Source organism: Juglans microcarpa x Juglans regia, chromosome 3D, assembly GCF_004785595.1.
Source record: "Juglans microcarpa x Juglans regia isolate MS1-56 chromosome 3D, Jm3101_v1.0, whole genome shotgun sequence".
Lineage (NCBI taxonomy): Eukaryota > Viridiplantae > Streptophyta > Magnoliopsida > Fagales > Juglandaceae > Juglans > Juglans microcarpa x Juglans regia.
The window spans coordinates 29,212,027-29,231,514 of NC_054598.1; the positions used below are offsets into that span (position 1 = coordinate 29,212,027).

The 19,488-nt window shown below is 28.4% G+C and overlaps 2 protein-coding genes across 2 annotated transcripts; both read left to right on the forward strand.

The window, feature by feature from the left end:
• Positions 1 to 6,046: 6,046 nt before the first annotated feature.
• Positions 6,047 to 6,668, forward strand: LOC121255623 (auxin-responsive protein SAUR32-like). Its single transcript, XM_041156028.1, has one exon. It carries the CDS (start codon positions 6,163 to 6,165, stop codon positions 6,532 to 6,534), a length of 372 nt encoding a protein of 123 aa, XP_041011962.1. The 5' UTR covers positions 6,047 to 6,162; the 3' UTR covers positions 6,535 to 6,668.
• An 11,126-nt stretch (positions 6,669 to 17,794) lies between these two features.
• On the forward strand, positions 17,795 to 18,554 carry LOC121255625 (auxin-responsive protein SAUR32-like). The gene is made up of 3 exons (XM_041156029.1): positions 17,795 to 17,977; positions 18,026 to 18,033; positions 18,092 to 18,554. The coding sequence occupies exons 1-3, from the start codon at positions 17,901 to 17,903 to the stop codon at positions 18,436 to 18,438; spliced, it is 432 nt and encodes a 143-aa protein (XP_041011963.1). The 5' UTR covers positions 17,795 to 17,900; the 3' UTR covers positions 18,439 to 18,554.
• The last annotated feature ends 934 nt before the right edge of the window (positions 18,555 to 19,488 follow it).

Here is a 19,488-nt window from a genome sequence, read left to right on the forward strand (position 1 = left end):
AAAAGGGAGGCCGGGGCAACTAGCGTATTAACCCTCCCTAGACATGACCAACTGTCTTACCAATCCTAAAGTTAGGTTTTCATTTTTGTTAAGAAAAATTCTTCTCATTAGCCATTATTTACCATTGCACACTCCACACCCTATGAAACACCACATACCTTATGAAAAATATCCTCACACCCTATGAAGAAGTTATAGGTGTGGAGTGTGATGTGAATAATTGTTGATTTGTAGCAAAACTCGTTTATTAGTAAAGATAATATTTCAAATAACTAATGTCAAGCTAAAACAAAAGGTTGTAATGCTACATACAAATTTTAGGTATGTAAGTCTTGACTAGATCATCCTTTGTAAAAAAAAATTATATTTGTAGTTATTGAGTGTGTAAGGGTCACACACTCCTTTTAAAAAAAATGAATCAATATAGGACCTTTATGAAAAAAATAATTTTTTTAATGGTGAACTTCACTCTTTTTCAAAATTAGTGTGTGGCGTTTGCACAACTCATGACTGTATCTAACATTACTAAGGTCTGTATAAGATTTGTATACTTGAGACTTTTGCAAAGCATTACTCTATAAAAAATATTCTCTACAAACATATTGTGATTGTAATGTTCATTGGGAAGTCCTTTTAAGTGGAGCCTAGATATAATACTAAAACTTGATTGTAACTTATTCTAGCACTAGTTAGTCAAAAATTTAAAATATATATATATATATATATATATATATATATATATAACCTACCATTGACAGATAGAGCTACTATATTTTTTAGCAAGCAAGAGAAACATTAGTTTAAATTAATATTATAATCAAAATTATCTCGAATTTTGGATTTGGAGTTTTTAAGATTTTGTCTAAATTTTAAAATTTGAGATTAAAAAAAAAAAAAAAAGATCTATCCACTTAATGCATGTCTCTCTCTCATGTAGGTTTTAGAGTTCAAATAATGACTATAAAATCATAATCCATGAAAAACCACAAGGTTAAGTTCAAACCAATCTCAAGACTTCAGTATAAATAAAAGGATAATGATAGAACAACAACTATATTACATTCAAATACAACTTTCTATTAAAAAAATATTTTTTTTCACTTTAATTCAAAAACTCTATCAACATAGCAACTTAAGAAAAAGTAAAATTTTAATTTTTAATACCCAATTGTAATTGAGTTATCACATTGTTGTTCGTATATGATTTTCCTTAATGAAATCAATTGTATGTTTGAAGGTATCCTCTGATATTATTTTCAGCGTCATCATTGAAGGAATGTCAAGAAACTCATTATCCAGTCAAGAAACTCATTATCCAATCATCTCATGTGAACAAAATATTATATAAGAGTATTTGTATTTTCTTTTTCTTTTTCTTTTGTAAATATCTCCCTCTTAATTTGAATAACATTAGTTACAAGTTCCAAATAAATAAGTAGGCTCTTTATAAAAAAGTGAATCTCACTAAAAAAGAATAGTTTTTTTTTTTACACTTTTCATGGTAAGGTCCACATTTTTAGAAAGAAATTCCATGGGCCTTATTTATTTTAGACTTATACAAATCATTACTCCTTAGTTTTACACTGTAGAATTGGACAGAAGTACTACATGGACAAAAGTTGTAAGCATTTTAATTAAATTTGGGCTCAATTGGAGACTTGGGCTCATTTGGATGAATATTTCAAAATAACTAATGCTACATATAGTCACTTTGAAAAAGAATATGATCTATCATTAAAAAATTAATTTTTTCATGTAGATCATGTATTTATTCACTTTTTCAAAATGATTGAGCAGCTCTTGCACACTCACAACTGCAACTATCATTTATCTTTTAGAATATATGTGAATATTAATGAAATAGTTTGAGAATATCTAAGAATATTTGTGTTCCCAAACAGATCCAATTATCTCATAATTATGTAATATTAGTAGTAAAATAGTCGGTAAATAATAGTGCAATTGTTGGAATCAAGATGTATTATTGGATCTTAAGAAATGAGAAAGAAAAAGTTAAATAAAAATACTATAAAATTAAAAAATTAAAAAATATAATTTTGTAATGTTATTCCTATTTTAAAGTTTAAAAATGTTGTATTGATTTTTATGTTTTGTTTTAAAATTTGTAAAAATTGTAATGATTAGATAAAAATATTAAAAATTAAAAATTAAACAATATTTTTACATTTAAATAACGTTTAAAACAGAAATTGTAAAAAATTTTAAAAGTTTCCCATCTTTATCTCATTTATAAAATGCATCCTTAGGGTAAACAATAGGGATTGGTCGACCACCTTTCCCCACAACAAATTTTCAACACAATATCCAGTCATACTAGGCACTAAATATGAAGTGTATGGCCCACGCGGGGTAGGTATGTGGTAATTGTGGTATTTCCAATCATTTTGAGTTTTTTTATTTTTTAAGAATAATGATAGAGTTATTATTTTATTACTATTTATCTATTATTTTTTTTGTATTTAATTTTTTTAAAAATTTTTATTTTACTTAATGATTAAGAAAGTAAATATTAGTAAAGTTATATATTTTTTTAATTTTTTTTTTATGATTAAGAATGTTAAAAAAATACTTAAAAAAATAAGAAAAAATAAAAAAATTTAAAATAGACTTGAGTAAGAAATGTGTAGTAATAGGATAGTAAGTCTATCACTACCCTTTTTTAATTTTTGAATAATGCTAAAGCTCCGGCTTTAGCATGTGTTTTATTATGTGTTTTTCTAGTTCATTTTTTATATAAATATTTTTAATAATTTTAAATATTTTTAAAAATAAAAAAAAATCATAATATTATTAAAAATTATTTTCTTATTCAGTAAAATAAAAAATAATTAAAAAACAAACAAACAAACAAACGCTGACATGACATCGCATTGATTTCTCCGCGGACAAGTGAGACCTTCTGTTATTGGCTGTTTCTGAGCTGTCATGATGGTACGCTTCTGTCTTCATAGACCCCACTGCCGCTGACATTGGAAACTTTTTGCATACGTTATCCACGTGTCGTGCCCGGTCGGCATGAAGTTTTTGGAGCCAAATTGCTACGTTTCTACACATCAATAACACGACAAATAGCAATTTAAAAACCAAAAACAATTAGGTAACGTTGAAAGAAAATCACATGCATATAATTATTTTTATAATTTTTTATACAATCTTCTTTTAAATAAGATTTATTTTTACAAGATAACTTATAAAAATAACTTAATTTTATTAAAATACTATCAATTTAAAACATAATTATATAAAAAATAAATATTCGATTCACTATATTAACAGGACAAAAATAAAACTTCAAAGGACACGTTCACGCACTTTTTTATCCTTTCTTAGTTTTTTTTTTCCTAATATTTTTCGGTTATTTAATTGTCAATTTTGATAATAATAATAATAATAATAATAATAATAATAATAAATTCTGATTATATATATATATATATGAGTGCATTTTATCATAAAAGTTAATGTGACATATTTTGTTTGTAATTTTTTCCCTTTGAAATCTTTCATGGAATGAAAAAGTATTCTTAAAGAAAATATTTTTGCTTTTCCTTTTGCTTGAAAGATGGATATACTAAATGCATATACTATTTATACAAGAAAAAATTTATTCATCATTATTTTTCTCATTATCTTTTCATCATCTTATAATATAGCATTAAATGATAGGTTCACAAGTGAAACATAATAAATAATCTCTAATGATCTAATGTCGTATCATGAAATGATAAAAATATAATGAAAAAATAAATAATGAATAATATTGTATATAGAGAAAGAATAGTGATAGGGTTACTACCCTATTTTTTTATCATTTTTTTAAGTATTTTTTTAACATCCTTAATCACTAAGAAAAAATAAAAAATATATATAATTTTACTGATACTCACTTCTTTAATCATTAAGTAAAATTAAAAATTAAAAAAAAAATAAATACAAAAAGAGTAGTAGATGGATAGTAAGGTAGTCGTGAGTGTAAAAATATCGTATAATTATTTTAAAAAAATGAATAAAATTGGGATTTACATAAAAAAATTAATTTTTTAATAATGAATCTCACTCTTTTTCAAAATGACTACACGACGTTTATGTATTTTATAATTTCACAGTATTATTTTTATAAATATTACGTCATGACCACGTCATTCTGTTTATGGTGGATTTTTTTTTTTTTTTTTTTGTAAAATTAATACAGATTTTTAGTTGACATTGGACAAGTGATAAGATGGATAGAGGTAGTTGCATGTCACAAACCGACTGTATATCTTAACTAAGGTAGGTACATCGTATCAAAGTACTACACAACTAAGGTAGGTACATCTTACAACTTCTGCCCTATCCCTCAGTATACGCAATGCAATGGTTGCAAATAAGATGACATAAGAATTTGGTAAGTATTAAGAAATAAGTTTTTGAATAGTTGTGAAATAATTCAAATTAAATATTTATTGAGTTTTGAGAAATAAGATAAAAAAAAAAATTGAATAAAAAAATTATAAAGTTAAAATATTGTTACAATATTATTTTTTAATATTATTTTTATTTTAAAATTTAAAAAAGTTGAATTGTTTTTTATTTGAAAAAATTATAATAATTATTTTGAAAATGTTTGTATTTTAATGATGTTTGGGAAGGAAATGAGATGAAATAATATAAGATGAGATGAGATGAAAATTTTTTCTCCTAACATCCCCTTATCCTCCAGATTTCAACTATAATATTATTTATATGAAAAATGATAGATATACCACGGTTTTTTACAACCTATTATACAATTATGTTTTAAATTATGAGTATTTTTTATAAAATAACTTATAAAAGTAACATCGTTTTACATAAATAGTCTTAATTTAAAATATAATTATATAAAAAGTTTTAAAAATAATTGTATATGTATCATTACTCGTTATATATTGTACACATAACAATATTAGTTTGTAAATAGTTTTCTTTCAATTTGCATGGGAATAAGTTTCTTTCAACCTATTTAAAAAAAAAGATTCTACTTATCATCTCTTAAACTAGACACGAACATGTGATTTGTCATTTTTATCCTTCTATTTAAACACATATTAATGTCTAAATATATGTATTTTAATATAAAGATAAAATAATAAATCACATATTAGTATATGATGTATAGATGATAAATTACATTTCTTATTTAAAAATATTTTTCAAAAATGCTATTTAGATTTACAATTTTTATTTATATAATAATATGTAACGAAGTATTAATTATTGATGTGATGAAAATTATTAAATCTAAAAAACTAAAATTATTCAAGATGTCACATAAAGAGCCTACGGTGATTAAAAAGATGGTAAATAAATTTTTCTATTTTAAATTAGTATTCCAACACACTTTAAAAGAAAAATGCACCTATTAGTTTATCTCTTTCATTTTAAATTCTAAAATTAAGAGAAAAACGAACAAAAGTCAAAATGACCGAGTCTCTAAAAATAGCAAGACAGGCATGCACAAGAGATGTGGGATTCAAACTTCGAAGGTTTCTTTTCGTTAGATAGAAGAAATGTTTCATTTCATTTTATCTTATTATAATAATTTTATCAAATTTTTATATAAAATATAATAAATAATTTAAATTTTTTTAAAATCTTAAAATAATAATCATATTAAAAAATAATAATATTTTAATATTTTATTTAACTTTCAGTTAAATTTAATTATCTTATCTTAACTCTAATTGCAACTCAAAAGCTTCATGGACACCGTTCTTGAGGCGACAATAATAATCAAATAAACCCACGTGAGATTTGACTATTTGATCAGACCATCACTCAAACCTTTGTGTACAAACTATGCAAAACCCAGAAACATCTACATGACCGTCTAAGCCTCTATGTATATATATACCCCAATCCCCTGCTCTGCAAAATAAATCTCTCATCTTTCTTTCATTCATCCATTCTTTCTTTGTTCATATGTGGGTCATCTTTGAGATCCATCTATCATGAGCAATATACCAAGATCTCTTAGAGATTCCTCTCTGACCCTCTTCAATCTAGCCATCTTTGCCTCTGATCCTTTCTCTTTTGTTTGCTCATAACCTTCCCACAAAAGCCAATTCAGTAACCTGAGCTTGTCCTGTAAAAAAATTAGGTTTTTTTTGCTGGGTTTTAATGGGGATTGGAGTAGACAGAAACCACCTGAATTTCCACGTTCATATGCCGCACCTCCATTTTCAGCACCAGCAGCTGCATGAGAAGAAGGAAATGAAAGACATCCCAAAGGGGTGTTTGGCAATCTTGGTGGGTCAAGGTGAGGAGCAAGAAAGGTTCGTTATACCTGTGATCTACATCAACCATCCACTCTTCATGCAGCTGTTGAAGGAAGCTGAGGAAGAGTTTGGGTTTGATCAGAATGGTCCCATCACAATCCCTTGCGACGTGGAGGAGTTCCGCACCGTCCAGGGCATGATTGATGGAGATAAATGGCACCACCAGCACCACCAACACCATCACCACCATCATGTTTGGTGTTTTAGGGTTTGATCATTGATGCATCATGATCTGATGTTGCAGTCATGTTTTCTCTGTTTCTTTCTCTTTCTCTTATTTTTTTCTGCAATTTTTCTAGAATACGTACCTATATATGGAATATTGATGATGAAGAAAAATCCGATCATAAGATTAATTTGTTCTTGTAATTTTGGGTATATTTGATTTGGATCGAGCCTTAACAAAATTATAAGAAGAAAATCACATTTGAAAGTTGTTTCCATTTTTTTGCTTTTTATCTTTAATTTACTCCTTTGAGTGCCCGAAGTTTTAATTGTTAATATGAACACATGATATTGAAAACATAAAGTACTTGTTAGAGAGAGAGAGAGAGAGAGAGAGAAACGTATAGAACACGTACGATTAATGGGGACTTGGAAGGAGGCGAAGGGTTTCCTTAGGGCCATTGAATTTAATTGCGTGTGCATGGTAGCCAGCTTGGGACTTTGAATTATGGATAAGAATGAAATATTCCCTTCAACCAAAGATAGAAATTACCTTGTTATACTTTTTGACATACTTTTCTCTTGTGATATGATTAATTACAAGTAGTTTGCTACCATTAATTACACGTAATCTGATGAGAGTGCCGTATCATCCGTATTTTGAAAATTAATTAAATATTATTGTATGGTGCTTCTTGTTTAGATTTTTAGATGGATTTGCATGCATTTTTCCTGGATGATTTGATGCCCGACCGACATCTTGACGATCGGTCAAAAACCTCGCCGCAATGAATCATGAATATTAATTGTACACGTACAAGGACGGGAAATTGCTCGATCGATTGTTGAAGAAAGAAATAAACTTCGATCTCTGATGATGATCCATTTGATTTTTCTTTTGTTTCCTTTTTCTTCCCAAAAAAATGATGGAAACCCAAACATATGATATTGCTGATGATCATGATGTAAATAATTCTTCAACTCGTTGACATGTTAATGAGGCCTAAATTTCAATATCATTTCGTTGGAATTATTTGTCTTGTCATGTAGACTTATTTTATTTGCCTTTTTCCATTTGAAGCATAATTACTATTCCTTTTTCCTGTCTTTCTTGATTTTTCCCCCTCTTTGTCCAGTCTAACTTAATCTACGGGATTTGACTAGAAAGATTTTTTTTTTTTTTTTTATATTTTTATTTTAACTTTTATACGAGGGTGGAGAGTTCGAATTTGATTTTCCTATTTGAAGACCAGGTCCAATTATGTCATCTGCTTATATATATTTAGGTTACCCTATCTTTTAGAATTATTGAAATCATTATCTTGCTTATGTGGCCAAGGAAATCCTTTTTTAAGAAAAATGGATTCAATAGGTGGGTATATATATTTCACACTACAAGAAAAGCAAATATTTTAACGGATTATTAGCGACGATAATGACTATTTACGATAAAAATAGACTATTTTTAGCAGGAAATAATCATTTTTGTAGGAAATAGCTGGTTACAACAAATAAACAATTTCCTTGTTGTGACTGAATGCCCTTTTTTTTAAGTGGACAAAATAACTTTTTAAACATTTTTTAATTAAATAACCCTGCCCTTAGTGAATTTGAAGAAAGATAAATTGCTAAAATTAGAAACATAATGAGCTTTTAGTCAATTTATGAATAGCCAAAGACTCTAAATTTGTAATTGAGCAAAAAATATAAGGTATTTTGGAAAGGCCAAATAATTTGTGCAGGGCTCTTGCAACCAAATGTAGGAATCTCATAATTATATATACTATTATATTCTTAATCACTTTCAAACATGAGTTTAATCACATATTCGAATATTATATTCCTAGAATGTAGTTATTGAAAGAAATGTTAGATTCCCTAAACCAAACATCGTGATATAAGTGTTAATATTGTGCTTAATTTACAAGATTTGGCAGGAAAGAATATTTATAAGATTTCTTCTACTCAACAGTTCTATACAATATTCTTGTTGAAAAAAAAAAGTATATGGTGTAGGGCTACTAAATAAAAAATAATAAAGATTTTATATTTTAAGAAAAAAAGCAAAGTATTTATAACTTTAAAAAATAACATAGGCTTTTGCTATCGACACCACTAGATATATAGGGGTAGTTGTGTAATATACTATGAATAGCCTTATGACTTAGCAGGCACTACAAGAAAATGTAAAATTTGCGGCTATTTTTATTTCCAGCGACGTATATATTGCCGCTAATGTTCTATTTTACTGTTTGGGTAAATTCTTTGTTTCGATCAGAAGAATCATTGGAATAGATGATTATTTCTAGCGATTTTATGTCGCCGCTGAAGAGTTTGTCACTAAAAATAAGTATGATGCAATTCAATCCTAATCATTAAAAAATTGTTGCCGCTACAAATTATTAATTGCAGCGAATTTATCTCACCGCAATTGATCTCGCAGCAGAAGATGAATTTCTATCTGTATCTTGGTTATTACGGCGACATCTAACTCGTCGTAATAAGTCCTACACAGTGAAGAAAACCTAAATTTACCCCCTGCGCCTAATTTTCCAATTGTTCCCCCCAGCGAGTTCTTCTCTCTCTCTCTGTGGCTCGAGGCTTCGCACAGCGGTTTTCGATTGCCTTCTTGCTGCCTCTACGACGCCGGTCAGTTTCTCTTTCACTATTTTAGGCTCCACCGATCTCTCTCTCTCTCTCTCTAACTGCCGCTCGGTTGTACATATATGTCTCTTATATTATATTTAGAGATGCCTTTATTTTAATTTCCAGATCGACATCAACTAATCATTAGGCATACGGGTTGTTGCATATTACATAATATATAATAAGTTGGATCATGTAAAGCTAGCTAGCTAAACATATTGAGCTTAAGAAGTATTTTGAATGGAAGGTTGGATTATAATCCGAATGGAAGGCGGCCCCATCTAACTTATATCTTATATATATATATATATATATATATATATGATGGTCCCAAGTATCACCTTTGACAACCCCAGCTCAATAAAGAAATCCATAGCTTTTCTCAAGGTCGGTGCCTCTGTTATATATAACAGGTTTCATTGCATGCTTTAAATTTGAACACAAAGCAACCAAAATATCACCTGCAGTGTCTCCGATTATCACTCCAAGTCCAACTTTTGTTTGACTGATTATTCACAAAAAAATCCCAGTTGGCCTTACAAAACAAGTCATTTGGTTTTTTCTAGTTTCTTATGGGTCTCTTAATTCTAATAGATTAATTTGATATCCACATCCTTTTATTCCTTTATTTATTTATTTATTTTTTTGTCTCTCATTCTCTTTCTCTCTTTGTACTTGTTTCCATTATTGCTCAAGTTCCCATGGGATCAATATGTCTATGAATACCAATTGTTACATACTCAATTAATCAAATATGTAATGCGACAAATTAGGTTAGTTTGAGAAATCTTGGATCTATTTCATAGAACACTTAGAGAAGAAGTGTTATTTATAGTCACAAAGAGATTCCACGAAAGTTAACCATATCACAACTTTACAATAAATTAATTAGCCTTACAATCTCTACTTTGAGGGCCTCAAGGCCTCCCAATTAACAAATTTACTGACATAATTTTTGGTATCTAACCTTTATGATTAACATGATCAACAGTTTTATAGAATCTTATATAAGAGATTAGATAAAATCTAATACTGCTTAATTCATTTAAAAGACCTAGTACCAAAGAGTCCTAATATTAATGTACTCCCGTATTCAATTTATAGATAATCGAACACTCTGCTCAACTCGTTTATCATTTCTTAAAAGAATTTTAAATTTTAAAAAAATAAAAGAACAGAATATTCTTGCTCACAATATACAATTAGATAAAAATTTGCTCTTACAACCATAATTATTCATAACTATTTACAAATACAATTAAATGGCTATTTGGGTCTTATCCAACTCTAATCAATTAACTTCTTTAGGATATTAGTATATTTATAACATTTATGCAATTAAAAAGTCAGTGAACTATATATATAATAATATAATTCATACATATATTACTTATTTATTCATCATAACTAGTACATATATCATATATATATATATAAGGATATATACATATATGGTGTATATATATATGTATTTTTATATATATTAGTATTATATATGTGTGTACACACCGCGTGTATTTTTATATTTCAAGTTGCTTGCTGAGTAACTTTCTTCATTTCCAAACTAATTAGGCGTGCTATTTTTCCTGATATTATTTTGTTACTTCTTAAAGAGCGATGTTATAACTAATTTGTTATAGATCGTATAGGAAATATTTGATACATGACGGGATCAGGATTATAAAGAAGGGAAAAAAAAAGGGGGCGCAACAGTGAATGAACAGTATAACCTAATTCGTCTTTTTCCTTCCGTGTAATCCTCCCATTCATGTACGTATCACAGCTCTATAGATATTGATGTTTTATCTAATTAATTGCAAATGACGTGGAAGAATAGACCAGTGTTAATGGAAGAGATATTAAGGAAGAAAAGGTAGAACTGATATAACATATATTCAACTTTTGTTTAGGAGTTTGGATGGCGTAGAAAGAACAAAAACAAAACATAGAGAATTCCCACCTCATCCTACCTCATGCAAAGAAACATGACATGCAATTTCTCTGTCTCATGTTTTATTTTGCAAAGTTGACGTGGAAGAATAGACTAGCTGGGATGAGAGAGATATATAACCAGCTAATGGATAACATTATTGAATTTTGTTTAGGAGTTTGGGAGGAGAAGAATAGGTGAGAGAGAGAATTCCCACCTGATCAGCCTACGACATGGCTCATGCAAAGAAACACGGCAATTGCTTTGGAAACAATAACTTCAAGATAGGTATAAGAAATAATTTTAACTCCTTAATTATCCATGTGAAAAAAAAGTCATACTAATCTTTTATTTTTCTTTGCAAAAAGGGAGGCAGGGGCGATCAGCGTATTAACCCTCCCTAGAGTGACCAACTGCCTTACCAATCTTTTTTTTTGTTATACGCAAAAGGGAAGGCTGGAGCAACCAACGTTTTAACCATTTTAACTAAATTATCCACGCGAAGAAACTGTCTTACCAATCCTTTTTTTCTTCACAAAAGAAGGGGGTGGGGACGACCAACGTATTAACACTCCCTAGTCATGACCAACTGCCTTACCAATCTTTTTTTTTTTTCATACGCACAATCTAGACAACCATTTGGTCACGTCTAGGGAGAGTTAATACATTGTGATTATAATATTCATTGGGAAGTCCTTTTAAGTGGAGCCTAGATATTCTACTAAAACATGATTGTTAAGCTTTCCTAGCACTAGTTAGTCAAAAATTAAAAATTAAAAAAAATAATAATAAAAAAAAACATATAACCTACCACTATTAATCCTCTTATTTATTAGTTTTCAAAAGTAATTGTTGTTAGCATTATTGTAAACCCAACAAAAACTTGGACAGATAGAGCTACTATAGTCTTTAGCAAGCAAGAGAAATATTAGTTCCAATTAATATTATAATCTTAATTATCTCAAATTTTGGATTTGGAGTTTTTAAGATTTTGTCTAGATTTTAAAATTTGAGATTAAAAAAAATAAAATAAAAAAAGATCTATCCAGTTAATAGTTAATGCATGTCTCTCTCTCACATAGGTTTTAGAGTTCAAATAATGACTATAAAATCATAATCCATGAAAACCACAAGGTTAAGATCAAGCCAATCTCAAAACTTCAGTATAAATAAAAGGATAATGATAGAACAACAACTATATTACATTCAAATACAACTTTCTATTAAAAAAAATAATTTTTTTTTTTTACTTTAATTCAGAAACTCTATCAACATAGCAACTTAAAAAAAAGTAAAATTCTATTTTTTAATATCCAATTGCAATTGAGTTATAACATTATTGTTGGTATATCATTTTCTTTAATGAAATCAATTGTATGCTTGAAGATATCCTCTAATATTATTTTCAGTGTCATCATTGAAGGAATGTCAAGAAACTCATTATCCAATCATCTTATGCGAAAATAATATTATATAAGAGTATTTATATTTCTTTTTTCTTTTTTCTTTTAAATATCTCCTTTTTAGTTTTGAGTAATATTAGGTACAAATTCTAAATAAATAGTGGATCTCACTAAAATAGAATTTTTTTTTTTTTGTACTTTTCAGGATGGAGTCTACATTTTTACAAAAGAAATTCGTGAGACTTATTTATTTGGAACTAATACAAATCATTACTCCTCAGTTTTACACTATATATAGAATTGGATTGAAGTTGTAAGCATTTTACTTAAATTAGGGCTTGGTTGGACACTTGGGCTCATTTGGATGAATATTGCAGAATATCTGTGAACAATAGTGAAATAGTTTGAGAATATATAAGAATAATTGTGCTCCCAAACAGGCCTGATTATCTCAAAGTTTTGTGAATACTAATAAATAACTTGTAAATAGTAGTGAAATAGTTTGTGAGTATCTAGGAACAGTTGTGTTCCCAAACAGGCCCAATTATCTCAAAATTCTATGATATTAGTAGTAAAATAGTCAATAAATAATAGTGAAATGGTTGAAATTAAGATGTGTTATTGGATTTTAAGAAATGAGATTGAAAAAAGTTAAATAAAAATATTATAAAATTAAAAAATTATTCGAATATAATTTTGTAATGTTATTCCTATTTTAAAGTTTGGAAACGTTATATTGATTTTTATGTTTTGTTCTTTTATAATGATTAGATGAAAATATTAAAAATTAAAATGTATTTTTATATTTGAATGATGTTTAAAAAACAATTATAAAAAAGTTTAAAAAACAATTATATTTGAATGATGTATCATTAGGTTGCGTTTAGATGTTGAGCTGAGTTCAACTGAGTTGAGTTTTTATAAATAATAATGAGTTGAGTAATGGAGGGATTATTTGAGGCTTATCTAAACTAAGTTTAATGTCTATTTGGATGTTAAGATGAATTTAGTATTTCTTATGGAAAATTGAAAAAGGTTATGGGTCCCACGTATAAAGTTGTTTTAAGTTAAAAAATGTTGTGGGTCCCACATGTAAAAAGGTTTTGAGTTAGAATGAGTTTAGTAATTTGAGAGTTTGGTATTTGGATGTTAGACTCAATTTAAAGTTAGACTGAACTCAGCTGAGTTTGAGAACCAAATGCAGCCTTAGTCAAACAATAGGAATTGGTCGACCACCTTTCCCGACAACAAATTTTCAATAAAATCAGGCAAAATATCCAGTCCTAGAAGGCACTAATAAGTACTGAGTTGTGCTACTCTGCCGTCTTAGGATCACCGCTCCTTCATATCGCTAGTTACTTTTTTTATTTTTCTTTTCACATTTTTTTAATATATTTAAATATTTTTTAAAAATAAAAAGAAATGCACCAATACACTTAAAATCACTTTCTTAATCACTAAAAAAAAACTTTTGCTCAGCAGTATAATATAGCGGTCAACTATGTGCGGCATAGTATCTTTTCTCATAAGTAATATGAAGTGTATGAACCAGGGTCAGCTCAAGGGGTAGGCAATTAAGGCCACCACCTAAGGCCTCCCCACCTTGAGTAGGCCCCCAAAAGAGGAAAAAAAAATTATTATGACCTTAAAAAATAAACTATAGAAAAAATATTAGTTAGCATAAAAAGATAGAATTTTTTTTGCCTAAAATAAAAACAATCTTAAATGGTAAAATTGGGTTAAAAAAACATTAAATTTAGAGGTTTTACTAAAAAAAATCTTACTCAAAATGTACAAAATTTTCAGACACTAGTGAAATTGAAATAAAAGTAGCAAAATGATGATATATTACTCTTGAATATTTTATAAAATATGATTTTTATTTTGATATCGATGGTATTATTTGTTTACAAAATGAAGTATTAAAATAAGTATATATATGAATAAGGGATAATACTCTATTTATAGAAAAAATAGATTCTCTTTCAAAATTGTTATAGTATTTATAGATATTATTAATCAAAACAATATTAATATTTTTTTTGCATCTCATAAATTTTCAATAAAATTTTATTATTTAATATTTAAATATTATTATCATTTTTAAATTAAAACATTATTATGTACTTAATAGTCGTCTTAGCCGCAACATATATTGAGCCGCCCCTGGTATGAACCACGCGGTGTAGGTGTACATATGTTTACAAGAATCAAGGGTAATTGCGGTATTTCGTATCATTTTCGGTTTTTTTTTTATTAAAAAAACAGACGCTGACATGACATCGAATGAATTCTCCTTGGACATGTCATATGTTTCGAGTGAGAGCTTCTGTTATTGGTTATTGCTAAGCTGTCATGAGGGTTCGCTTCTGTCTTCATAGACCCCACTGCCGCTGACGTGGGAAACTTTTTGCACACGTTATCCACGTGTCGTGCCCGCCTGTCACGAAGCTTTTGAAGTTGCCGCCGTTTCTACACATTAATAACGCGTCCGACAATGACACAACAAATAGCAATTTAAAAACGCAAAAAATTAGATAATATAGAAAGAAAATCATATACATATAAGAAAAAGTCTACTTTACTTCTTTAATTTGACATTTTTATTTGATATTTAGTCAAAATTTATTTTTTTATTTTATTTTATTTTTTATTTAATGATTAAGGAAGTGATTTTAAATGTATTGGTATATTTTTTTTATTTTTTAAATATATTTAAATATGTTAAAAAAATGTGAAAAAAAAAAAAAAAATTGCCCAGCGGTCAAAATAGGGCTGCATAGTAGCCGCCCCCTACATATAATTCTTTTTATAATTTTTTATACAATCTTCTATTAACTAAGATGTATTTTCACAAGATAATTTATAAAAATAATCTAATTTTATTAAAATACTATCAATTTAAAACATGATTATATAAAAAAAAATTAAAAAAAAACAAAAAAATAATCGATTGACCATATCAAACGATTCAACAGGACAAAAAAAAAAAAAAAAAATTCATAGGACACGTTTTTATCCTTTCGTAGTTTTTTTTTTTTCCTAATTTTATCTAATTTTATCATAAAAGTTAATGTGACATATTTTCCCTTTGAAATCTATAATGGAATGAAAAAGTATTCTTAAAGAAACTATTTTTGTTTTACAGATTAGATGCATGTACAATGGATACACCTAAATGGTCCATAGTACGTATCTAAATGCATACTATTTATACAAATGGTCCCATACTACATCACGACCACGTCATTCTCATGTTTATGTTGGAGTGTTTTTTTTTTTTGGAAAATTAATACAAAGTTTTAGTTGACATTTGACATGTGATGATATAAAAATGGATAGAGGTAGTTGCATGTCACAAACCACCTGTTTCGATGAGATCAATTCCTTCACCTGAAAAACCTGCTAGAAAACGTAACGGCTGTATTACACAACGTCTAAGGTAGGTACATCTTACAACTACTGTCCTACTCCTATCCCTCATTATACGCAATGCAATGATAGGATGTTTTGAAAATAAGAAAGATATAAGAATTTTGTAAATAGTAATGAGGTAGTTCGAGTTAAGTATTTATTGCGTTTTGAGAAATGAGAGAAAAATAAATAAATAAATAAAATAAATTATAAAGTTAAAATATTGTTAGAATATTATTTTTTAATATTATTTTTTATTTTGAAATTTAAAAAAGTTGAATTATTTTTTTTTTTCTTGGAAATTTGAGAAAGTTTTAGACCCTGTTTGGATAGTAAGATGAGATGAGACGGTTTTAAATGAAAGTTGAAAATTGAGCAAAATATTGTTAAACTATTATTTGTTAATATTATTATTGTTTTGAGATTTGAAAAAGTTGAATTGTTTATTATATTTTATGTGAAAATTTGAAAAAATTATAATAATGAAATAAGATGAGACGAAACTATCCAAATCGGGCCTTAATGATTAGCTTGAAAAGATTGTAATGATTAGTTTGAAAATGTTTGTATTTTAATGATGTTTGTGAAGGAAATGAGATGGGATGAGATAGTATAAGATGGAAATTGTTTTTCCCAAACATCCCCCCAGATTTCAACTATAATATTATTTATATGAAAAATGATAGATATACAACCTTTTCTACAAACTATTATACAATTATGTTTTAAATTAAGAGTACTTTTATAAAATAACCTATAAAAATAACATCATTTTACATAAATACATTCAATTTAAACCATGGTTGTATAAAAAATTGTAAAAATGGTTGTACATGTATCATTACTCATTATATATTTTACACATAACAATATTAGTTTGTACATAGTTTTCTTTCAAATTGCATGGGAAGAAGTTTCTTTCAACCTATTTAAAAAGAAAAATTATACTTATCTCCTACACCACACACCAACATATGATTTGACATTTTTATTCTTTTATTTAAACACACATATTTAGATAATGAAAAATCACATGGTGTGTGGTGTGAGGATGAGAAATAGCATTTCTCATTTAAAAATCTTTTCCAAAAATGCTATTTGTATTTACAATTTTTATTTACATAACAATACATACTAACGTGTTAACTATTGATGCGCGTGTGTTGAAAATTATGAAATCTGAAATTTAAAATTAAATTTAAAAAGAAAACTAATAAAATAAATTTTGTACTTAAAATTGTATGTGTGTGTATATATATATAACACTATTCAAAATGTCACGTAAAGACCCCATAGTGATTAAAAAGATGGTAGATAAAAATTTTCTACTTTAAATTAGTAGGTTAGAACTTATTCCAACACACATTAAAATAAAAATTAGGTTATCTCTTTCATTTTAGAGCCCCCATAAAAATTAGTTTATCTCTTTTATTTTAGAGTGGTGCTGCTCTACCGCTTGCAGGTGCCCATTCTGTGTCACCTAGTGTAAATTGTATTTATTTTTTCAAACAATTTTTAAACATGTTTGAATATTTTTTTAAAAATATATTAATATAATACTAATAGTCACTTTCTTAACCATTAAAAAAATTAAATGCATGAACGATCAAAATGAAAAAGACAAATTAAGGCATAGTAGCATTATTCTTCATTTCAAATTGTAAAATTAAGAATAAAAGGAAAAAAAAAAGTCAAAATGACCGAGTCTCAAAAAATAGCAAGACAGGCATGCACAGAAGATGTGGCATTCACACTTCTATGTAACTCAAAAGCTTTATGGACACTATTCTTGAGTCGGCAATAATAATTAAAGGAACCCACCTGAGATTTGACTATTTGATCAGACCATCACTCAAACCTTTGTGTACAAACTATGCAAAACCCAGAAACTTCTACACCGTCTAATCCTCTATGTATATATATACCCCAATCCGCAGCTCTGCAAAATAAGTCTCTCTTCTTGCTTTCATTCATCCATTCTTTCTTTGTTCATATGTGGGTTATCTTTGAGGTCCATCTATCATGAGCAATATACCAAGATCTCTTACAGATTCCTCTCTGACCCTCTTCAATCTAGCCATCTCTGCCTCTGATCCTTGGCCTTTCTCTTTTGTTTGCTCATAACCTTCCCACAAAAGCCAATTCAGTAACCAGAGCTTGTTCTGTACAAAAATTAGGTTTTGTTTGCTGGGTTTTAATGGGGATTGGTGTAGACAGAAACCACCTAAATTTCCACATCCATATGCCGCACCTCCATTTTCAGCACCAGCGGCTGCATGAGAAGAAGGAATTGAAAGACATCCCAAAAGGGTGTTTGGCAATCTTGGTGGGTCAAGGTGAGGAGCAAGAAAGGTTCGTTATACCTGTGATCTACATCAACCATCCACTCTTCATACAGCTGTTGAAGGAAGCTGAGGAAGAGTTTGGATTTGATCAGAAGGGTCCCATCACAATCCCTTGCCACGTGGAGGAGTTCCGCACCGTCCAGGGCATGATTGATGGAGAGAAATGGCACCACCAACACCATCACCACCATCATGTTTGGTGTTTTAGGGTTTGATCATTGATGCATGATCTGATGATGTTGCAGTCATGTTTTCTCTGTTTCTTTCTCTCTCTTATTTATTTCTGCAATTTTTCTAGAATACGTACCTATGGAATATTGATGATGATGAAGAAAAGTCTGATCATAAGATTAATTTGTTCTTGTTTTCGGTATATTTTAATTTAATTTGGAGCCTTAACAAATTATAAGTAAAAAATCAAAGTTGTTTCCATTTTTTGCTTTTTATCTTTAATTTACTCCTTTGAGTGCCCGAAGTTTTATGTATATAATTGTTAATGCATGTGATCAACACATGATGAAAACATAAAGTACTAGTGAGAGAGATATACGTATAGAACACGTACGTTTAATGAAGTTTTTTTTTTTTTTTTTTTTTTTTTATACATTTGGAGAGGGGGGTTTTAAACCCAAGACCTCCATTTCGGAAGTTAGAGTTTATGCCAATCAAAACACAGATCTTTGGTGTCGATTAATGGGGACTTGGAAGGAGGCGAAGGGTTTCCTTAGGGCCGTTGAATTTAATTGCGTGTTCATGGCCAGCTTGGGACTTTGACAAACTTTTCTTGTGATATGATTAATTACAAGTTGTACTTTGCTACCATAATTTGGTGTTTATTTTATAAATATCATATTTTTTGCAACTCTTATTAAGTATTGATCTATTGATAGGACGCGTAATCTGATGAGAGTACCTTATCATATGTATTTTGAAAATTAATTAAATATTATTTTATGGTGCTTTTTGTTAGATTTTTAGATGGATTTGCATGCATTTTTCCTGGATGATTTGGTACAATGAATCATGAACATTGTATACGTACAAGGACGGGCAATTGCTCGATCGATTGTTGAAGAAAGAAATAAACTTCGATCTCTCATGATGATCCATTTGATTTTTCTTTTGTTTCCTTTTTCTTCCCAAAAAAGGATGGAAATCCAAACATATGATATTGCTGATCATGATGTAAATAATTCTTCAACTCGTTGACATGATGTTCAGGCCTAAATTCCAATATCATTTCGTTGGAATTTCTCTTGTCATGT